The following is an 8,979-nucleotide window of genomic DNA, read 5'->3' on the forward strand; positions in this document are numbered from 1 at the left end:
CCAGTTTGACATTCCAGCCACTGGATCCTGTTAGGTCTTTTTTTGCTAGATTGAAGAGTCATCTGCTCTCGGAAATCTCTTTCCTATGTAGGCATTTGTAGTTTGTGATCAAGTCACCTCTTAACCTTCTCTTGGCTAAATTACATCAGTTGAGCTAACTGCGAACTATCTAAAGAATTAAACAGCATTATTGCTTTCAACAACATTCATTTTGCTTTTGGTTCATGTAATTTAAAACTATCTTTTCGTAAGCTGCTTCTCCCAGGTTAGTTAGTGAGGCAGACATTGCTACATGAAACACAAAAACCAGCTCTAGTGGAGTTAATTTGTATTGTAATCTGAAGCATATCTTCAGCTCCTCATTTGGTCTTGTTCTGCCATTTTACATTGGGCAACATTCAATCAAGGCTTGTTTTGTCTGTGAACTGATTTTAGTTCTTTGAACCCTTGTTTATGATTCAGAAATAAACCATAGAAGCGTTCATGGAGCGTCTTCAATTTTAAGACTATAACTTATTTTTTTTTTAAAAAGTCTGCAAATACTCACGTTATTCTGTTTTCTTTCCCTGGAAAAAAATGAAGAGGACACATTTAACCAGGTTTGACAAAAATCCTGTCATGCCCCTTGCACAAATATGTGCAGAGGTTTATTGGAAGGTGAAAATACACAGTCTGGAAAGTGGGATTTAGCGTGTTCATAGACGTTGCCAGCCTGGATCAGACCCAAGGTCCACCTAGCCCAGCATCCTGTCCCTAGCAGTGACCAGCACCAGGTGCTTCAGTGGAAGGCGCAAGAATCCCTGTAGAGGACAATTACAGACTGACCTGTTTCTTCCCAATGCCTGTGACACAGAGGTGAATTGGTGGTTCACAGCTCTCGTCAGCCCTGACATACTGGCTCCCCCTGACACACTGATTCTCCTATAGCTCCAGTGTTACTTTTGGAAGAGGAGGATCAGAGTTCTATCCCCGCTACTGCTGTGAAGTTCTGAGTGGTTACTGCAGCTGGGCAGGTGACATTGGTGAAGTGTTGGGTGGTGAGAGATTGGATACATTCAGATGAAAAGACTGCTATGGCAGATTTCACGTAGTTTAATTGCAAAATAGAGGATGCTTTTCAATCCTCAGCTCTCATGTTCAGTTCCTGCTGCCGACTCTCTCAGGGGCACAGTGTTATACACACAGATACCTACACTTTCATCCTGTCTAGATCAGAGGTTCTCAAACTGGGGGAGGGCTCCCCTGAACTGGGGGTGTGGAATATATTTTATTGAGGCCATGAGAAGCTTTAGGAAAAAAGAAACTTCTTGCGCACATTTTACCGACAGTGATGAATAACTGCAAAGCTGATTCCTCCAGACATATAAAGTCCTCAGATGGTGCTGTGCATCTGACTCTAGATGGCGCTGTGCATTCTGGTGGGTTTCTGTTACGCTTGCATAGCGTTATACAAAGTCGTTGGCATCTGTCCGTTAATCCATTTGCTACAATGCAGTGTGCACATTTAATTGTAAGCATCCTCGCAGTTTTGCTTTTGCTCTTATTACAATGGATCGTTGGGTCTGGCTGAATCAATGCCTTACTGAATATCATGTTTAGTGAGATTTACATGTTGATTTATTTTTTCCCTGTATATGTACTAGTGTGGCAGAAGGGTGTGTGTAAACTATTACTAGACACAAAGAAGGGAGGAGTGATCAAATACGTTTGAGAACCACCGATCTAGACCAAGACTGTTGTTAGACACTGAAAACACCAGCCAGAACAAATGCCAGATGCTTCAGAAGCCAATGGGTGAACATGGACTAGCCGGTAGCTAGAAGGAGGGGCTGCAGGAGGAAGACGGGCAGACAGACTGTACATCTCTGAAGGAAGGACTTTCACACTTCCTGAAGCCTGGGGATAGACTATTCCACTACCTCAGGTATTCCTTCAGATGCAGATTATCAGACTTGGTGACCACCAGGGCGATGTCGCTGCACATCCCGCCTTTGATGCTCTCAGTCAGCAGCACTTCATGGACTTTGTCCCACACAACTCGTTCGATGTTGCTCACAACCCAGATGACTGAACATTTATTGATGCTCTTAAGGAGAACGACAGAGAGAGAGAGAGAGAGAGAATTATATCTGGAAGGGAAAAGGCAGCCAGGCGCCGTCTTGCAATAAGTGGAGCACCCTCGATTCCCCACTGACGGCCATGGCAATGGAGAGTGCTCAGTCTCTGCAGGATTGTGCTAGTAATTTGAGCCCCTCTTTCCAACCCCCCAGCCATGATGCATCTGTACCATTCAGAACAGCACTAGCTGGAGGTTCGGAGTTGACCTCTAGGGATATGTCTACACAGCAATTAGACACCTGTGGCTGGCCTGAGTCAGCTGGCTTGGGCTGTGGGGCTGTAAAATTGCTGTATAGACATTTGCATTTGGACTGGAGCCTGAGCTCTAGACCCCACGGGAGGGGGAGGGGGTCCCGGAGCCTGGGCTGCAGTGAACGTCTACACGGCAATTTACAGCCCCATGGTCCGAGCTGGAGTCAGCTGACCTGGGCCAGCTGCGGGCGTGTAATTGCTGTGCAGACATTCAGTGGGATAGCCCTAGGGGAGAGAAGATAAAGGAGCATGTGATCTTTGCAGGATCTGCACGTCAGAAGAAAACCATCAGTCTCCCAGTGACGTACGGAGGTGCTATGGTCCTGTGATGCTATGGGAATCCAGCAGCAGCAATGATCCAAGCTGGGAAGTACCGTTAGCTAATAGCAGGGGTGCACCCTCAGGCGCTGATTCTGTCCATTCCACTAAAGCCTTCCCCAAGCCCCAGAGCACATTGCCCTCTCCAGAGCTTTGCTCCCTTTGTTACACTGGAATAGTGATGTTACAATCAATGTTTAAACACTCTCCAGCCAAATCATGTCTCAGCATTTCCTCCCACACAGCGCAGAGCTGGCAAGTCACCTCTTTCCACATTTCATCCCTTTTGCTGTTGTAATCTCCTGTCCCGGGAATATCCATAAACACGACACCTTCCGGAATCACATCTGACTTCGGAATCGTCACTTCCACGTATTTGATTAGTGGCCAGAGTCCCATCTTGGTTCTCACGTCATCCTGTGCTGGTTCCTCCACATCCTGGTCACTGTGACACCGGATATAAGGGTCCAGTTTCTCAGAGAGTTCTTCTGCCTGGAACACAATAAATAAATCAAACTCTGCCCTTCTATGGTGATAGGACCTTGAAACCCTCTGTGAACAGTAATGAACTGAACAACCTTCCACTGGGGGTGTTGTGAGACCAAGTTTCATCCCGCACTATTCATTCCCTACTGCTCCAGGACCCCCCTTCCCACCCATGCCTCCCTCTGCTCTAGCACCTCCCTCCCCATCCTACCCCTGTCTGGACCCACCTATTCCCTCTCCTCCCCAGCCTCCTCCTGCTCTGGCCCCACCCTCTTCACCCATTCCCCCCACATAAGAATGGCCATACTGGGTCAGACCAATGGTCCATCTAGCCCAGTATCCTGTCTTCTGACAGTGGCCAGGGCCAGGTGCTTCAGAGAGAGTGAATGGAACAAGGCTCTTTATCTAGTGATTCATTCCCTGTCGTCCACTCCCAATTTCTGGCAGTCAGAGGTTTAGGGAAACCCAGAGCATGGGATTTGTCCCTGATCACCTAGGCTAATAACCATTGATTGACCTGCCCTCCGTGAATGTATCTAATTCTTTTTTGAACCCACAATGGTCTTCTGGATTTGGAATTTATGAACAGACACTCACTCACCTGCACTGCTTTGAGGAGAATACATTTTGAGGCAGGGATATTTACTAGTAGGTTCGCTCTCAACAGATCTTCGTAAGATCTGGCTTCAGCATCTTTCCCATAGAGCGCTCGAAGCTTTTGGACAGCTTCACCTACAGCACCCTCCTCCTCCGCTTCTTCCTCCTCCTCCTCCTCGGGTTTCTTCACAAGCTCCACCAGATTCTTCAGTTCCTCCTTCCATTCCTGCTAGGGCAGAGCAGGGCAAACAGGCCATTATTATCTTGGGCATTTGGGTGATGGGCTGGGAGCTGGGCCAGCTTGTTATTATGGGATAATGCAGGTGCTGGGGCTGGATTTGATTAGGGTTGTACAGGCAGCGGTCGTGGATGTCAGTAGCTATGGGGGTGCCTGGAGCTCGGGCTGGGTGGGAGTGGTGTAACAGCAGTCCAACTAAAGTGACTGAAGAGCTGTTTGAATGCTGAGCAGAGGGTGTGGTAGGGGAGCTGAGAAGTGGCTCAGTGCTGCAGGAGAAGGTGTGGGGAGCAATAGTGCAGAAGCAGCACAAGTGATTCCCTGGATTGTGCAGCAGACAACACAGCTGTGGTTCCAGCAGCGGGAATCCCCTCTGGCCAACTGCAAGCAAAGCAGGGAGGGAAGTGCTGTTGCTTCCTCCTGTCCACTCTGGGCCTCCTAAGCAGCAGAGAACCAGCCCCAGCCCTGTCCTTAGAGCACATGACTTCCTTCCTGGAGCCCACAGCCATCATCAGGCAGGAATGAGCCTCAATGTAAGAAGCAGCCAGCAGGGGCCATGTGGGCCAGGCAGCCAGCCGCCCTCTCCATAAGACAGAGATTCACTGTGGAGGGGGCAGGGCTACACACCGAGCAGCCAGGATACTCTGCTAAAGAACCCATCCACCCCATCCCCTGTGCATTGCAGAGGAATCAGCCTTGCCTCTAGTGAGAGAAGGTGAATTTTTGCCTCGTAGTTTTTGCCCCGGTTGCTGACTTGCACCATGCATGAGGTGCAGGCTTCACGGTCTGACACTGGCAGGAAGAACTGGTGCTCGATGATGGCATTCAACAGCGAGCTCTTCCCAGCCCCAGTACTGCCAAAGAGCCCGATGTAAATGGGGTCCAAGGAAAACTTGTTCTTCAAGGGGAGGAGACGGTCCCTGAGCAGGAGAGGAGAGGGAAGGCAGGGTTAGCCAGACTCATGTATTTGGGAAGGGCCAGGCAGCTCCCTTCCTCACAAACAGAGCCCATTGCAGTCAGTGGAAAAATCCCCCCTTCTCCCTCCCCAGCTGATTTCAATGAACACTGGATCTGGCTGCGCCATCGTTAAGATTTGGCGGGATGGACAGACAAGTGTTAGCACCATACGCCATGAACCAAGGCCGAGAGCGGCTACAGCTGGCGAGGGTGTGAGGAACCCTGGGTTAGGCCTCCAGAAGCAGAAGGTACACAGTACACAGCTGTGGGAATGAACGGGCCGTGCAGCAGGGATATCCCATAACTGCAGGGTCCTTATACTTTCCTCTGAAGCAGTCAGAGACAGGACACTGGGCTAGCAGGAATCATAGAAGATTAGAGTTGGAAGGGACCTCAGAAGGTATCTAGTGCAACCCCCTGCTCACAGCAGGACTAACATCAGCTAAATCATCCCAGTCAGGGCTTTGTCAAGCCTCAACTTAAAAACCTCTAAAGATGGAGATTCTACCACCTCCCTAGGTAACCCATTCCAGTGCTTCACCGTCCTCCTAGTGAAAATGTTTTTCCTAATATCCAACCTAGACCTCCCCCACTGCAACTTGAGACCGTTGCTCCTTGTTCTGTCATCTGCCACCACTGAGAACAGCCTAGCTCCATCCTCCCTGGAACCCCCTTTCAGGTAGTTAAAGGCTGCTATCAAATCCCCCCTCATTCTTCTCTTTTGCAGACTAAACAAACCTAATTCCCTCAGCCTCTTCTCATAAGTCTTGTGCTCCAGCCCCCTCATCATTTTTGTTGCCCTCCGCTGGACTGTCTCGAACTTGTCCACATCCTTTTTATAGTGGGAGGCCCAAAACTGGACACAATACTCCAAATGCGGCTTCAACAATGCCGAATAGAGGGGAATAATCACTTCCCTCGATCTGCTGGCAATGCTCCTACTAATACAGCCCAATATGCTATTAGCCTGATTGGCAACCAGGGCACACTGCTGATTCATATCCAGCTACTTATTTACTGTAACCCCCAGGTCTTTTTCTGCAGAACTGCTGCCTAGCTCGTCGGTCCCCAGTCTGTAGCTGTGCATGGGATTCTTCCGTCCTAAGTGGAGAACTCTACACTTGTCCTTGTTGAACTTCATCGATTTCTTTTGACCCAATCCTCCAATTTGTCTAGGTCACTCTGTATCCTATCCCTACCTTCCAAGGTATCTACCACCCCCCAGCTTAGTGTCATCTGCAAACTTGCTGAGGGTGCAATCTACCCCATCCTCCAGATCATTGATGAAGATGTTGAACAAAACCGGCCCCAGGACCGACCCTTGGGGCACTCCGCTTGTGACCGGCTGCCAGCTAGACATGGAGCCATTGATCACTACCCGTTGAGCCCGACGATCTAGCCAGCTCTCTATCCATTTTATAGTCCTTTCATCCAACCCATACTTCTTTAACCTGCTGATAAGAATACTGTGGGAGACCGTATCAAAAGCTTTGCTAAAGAAAGGAACATCATCTCCAGTGCTTTCCCCACATCCACAGAGCCAGTCACCTCTTCATAGAAGGCAATCAGGTTGGTCAGGCATGACTTGCCCTTGGTGAATCCATGCTGACTGTTCCTGATCACCTTCCTCTCTTCCAAGTGTCTTAAAATGGATTCCTTGAGGACCTGCTCCACGATTTTTCCAGGGATTGAAGTGAGGCTGACTGGTCTCTATTTCCCTGGATCCTCTTTCCTCCCTTTCTTGAAGATGGACACTATATTTGCCTTTCTTCCAATTATCAGGGACCTCCCCCAGTTGCCATGGGCTTTCAAAGATAATAGCCAATGGCTCTGAAATCACATCAGCACACTCCCTCAGCACCCTCGGATGCATTGCATCTGGCCCCATGGACTTGTGTATGTCCATCTTTCTAAATAGTCCTGAACCTGTTCCTTCAGCACTCAGGGATGTTCACCTCCTCCCCATTCTGTAAGGGGTCCACACTTTCCCTAATCTTCCTCTTGTTGGCAACATACCTGTAGAAACCCTTCTTGTTCCCCTTCACGTCCCTTGCTAGCTGCATCTCCAATTGCGCTTTGGCTTTCCTGATTTAATTCCTGCACGTTCGAGCAGTATTTTTATACTCCTCCCTAGTCATCTGACCAAGCTTCCACTTCTTGTAAGCTTCTTTTTTGTGTTTAAGTTCGCCAAGGACATCTTTGTTAAGCCAAGCTGGACACCTACCATATTTGCTATTCTTTCTGCACATCGGGATGGTTTGTTCCTACGCCTCAGTAAGGTTTCTTTAAAATACAGCCAGCTCTCTTGGATTCCTTTCCCCCTCATATTAGCCTCCCAGGGGATCCTGCCCATCAGCTCCCTGAGGGAGTCCAAGTCTGCTTTTCTGAAGTCCAGGGTCCGTATCCTGCTGTTCTCCTTCCTTCCTTCCGTCAGGATCCTGAACTCGACCATCTCATTGTCACTGCTGCCTAGGTTGCCACCCACTTCTACTTCCCCTACCAAATCTTTCCTGTTTGTGAGCAGCAGGTCAAGAGAAGCATGGCCCCTAGCTGGTTGCTCCAACACATGCACCACGAAAATGTCTGCAACACTCTCCAAAAACTTCCTGGATTGCCTGTGCCTTGCTGAATTGCTCTTCCAGCAGATGTCAGGGTGATTTAAATCCCCCATGAAAACCAGGTCCCGTGAACTAGAAACTTTCCCTAGTTGACTGAAGAAAGCCTCATCTAACTCGTCCTCCTGGTCTGGTGGTCTATAACAGACACCTACCACGACATCCCCCTTATTGTTCTTGCTTCTAAGCTTAACCCAGAGACACTCAACTGGCTTATCTCCAGTTTCATACTGGAGCTCAGAGCAATCATAGTGCTCTCTTACATACAGTTCAACTCCTCCACCCTTTCGCCCCTGCCTGTCCTTCCTGAAGAGGGACCGTGATCCGGTCTATGTGTCATTTCCTATGGTGCTATCGAGAGACAGGTCTGTACCCAAACCGTTTGAATGCACGAGGAGTTCAGACCTAGATCTGCACATTGTGAGGTGGGTCTGTCCATAGAGCAGGTAAGCAGAGGCCTGTGTGAGCACAGGTTGTGGTGTCTAAATCACTGGACTTTAAGGGAGAAACTGGGCTGCAGACTCACCTGAGATATTTAATCTCATCCGACATATTTTCCTGGGGCAGAGAGGTGATCAGCTTCTCGTACATAATGTTCACAACTTTCCTGATCCTGGATTCCATATTTTCATCTGGAAGGAGGATACAATTACATGCTAGGGTTAGAGTCAGCTCTCACCAGCTAAGCTGCATTGTACCAACTCAGAGCAAGGAGGGGAGATCTCCCGGGAAAACCCAGGGTGAGATGGCAGCGGTGATTCAATAGATGGTCCTTCATCCCCCTGAGCCAATGTCCCAGCATGGTGCTAGCAGGTGCTGTTCTGCTAGTGCAGTAGTTCTCAACCTGCCGCCTGCGGGCTGCTTGTGGCCCAACCAGCGCACAGAGGCGGCCCATACGAGATCCTCAGGGCCATACAGGCAGTATATAAATTGTGTGGATCTGGCCCACATAACAAAGAGAGAGCTGCGTATGTGGCTCACAATGGTAAATAGGTTGAGAAATAATGTGCTAGAGGCTATTTCAGGTGAGCTTTAAGAGTGAGGCCCACTGGGACCAACTGGCAAAGGATTCGCTGTTCTTTACAAGTAACTCTTGTCTCAGACCTGACAACTCACTACATCTAATACCATTTGTGGATAAATACCATGAAAGTGGGGTAACGTGAGATCTTTACTGGAAGTTTGTAACTTATCGATACTTATAATCACATTGAGATGATGTGTTCGAGTGATATTTAATGAATAATGTCAGTATATTGAAAATTTATGCCCTTGGGTCTTGAAGTGAAAATGAAACATATGTCTCAGCGATGGCCCAGTCAAGCAGGAGGGAGTTGTCACCTTTCCCAGGCTAGCCAATTATGTAATGCATTGCTTAATTGTCTACCTTGCCCTAAACTC

General features: G+C 48.7%; 1 protein-coding gene across 1 annotated transcript in view; it reads right to left on the bottom strand.

The window, feature by feature from the left end:
• Positions 1–8,202, bottom strand: part of LOC137163183 (nuclear GTPase SLIP-GC-like) — a gene marked incomplete at its 3' end in the record, with an annotated part of 33,716 nt that extends 25,514 nt beyond the window's left edge. The window contains exons 1-6 of the mRNA XM_067563312.1: positions 8,105–8,202; positions 4,707–4,926; positions 3,776–3,997; positions 2,953–3,180; positions 1,920–2,086; positions 548–566 (exon numbers count right to left, since the gene is read on the bottom strand). Of these exons, the coding sequence (XP_067419413.1) occupies positions 548–566; positions 1,920–2,086; positions 2,953–3,180; positions 3,776–3,997; positions 4,707–4,926; positions 8,105–8,202 (954 nt within the window). The remainder of the gene's footprint in view (positions 1–547; positions 567–1,919; positions 2,087–2,952; positions 3,181–3,775; positions 3,998–4,706; positions 4,927–8,104) is intronic.
• Between the last annotated feature and the right edge of the window lie 777 nt (positions 8,203–8,979).

The sequence above is a fragment of the Emydura macquarii genome, unplaced genomic scaffold, assembly GCF_026122565.2.
Source record: "Emydura macquarii macquarii isolate MOO-44397 ecotype Brisbane River unplaced genomic scaffold, CSIRO-AGI_Emac_v2 contig_2478, whole genome shotgun sequence".
Lineage (NCBI taxonomy): Eukaryota > Metazoa > Chordata > Testudines > Chelidae > Emydura > Emydura macquarii.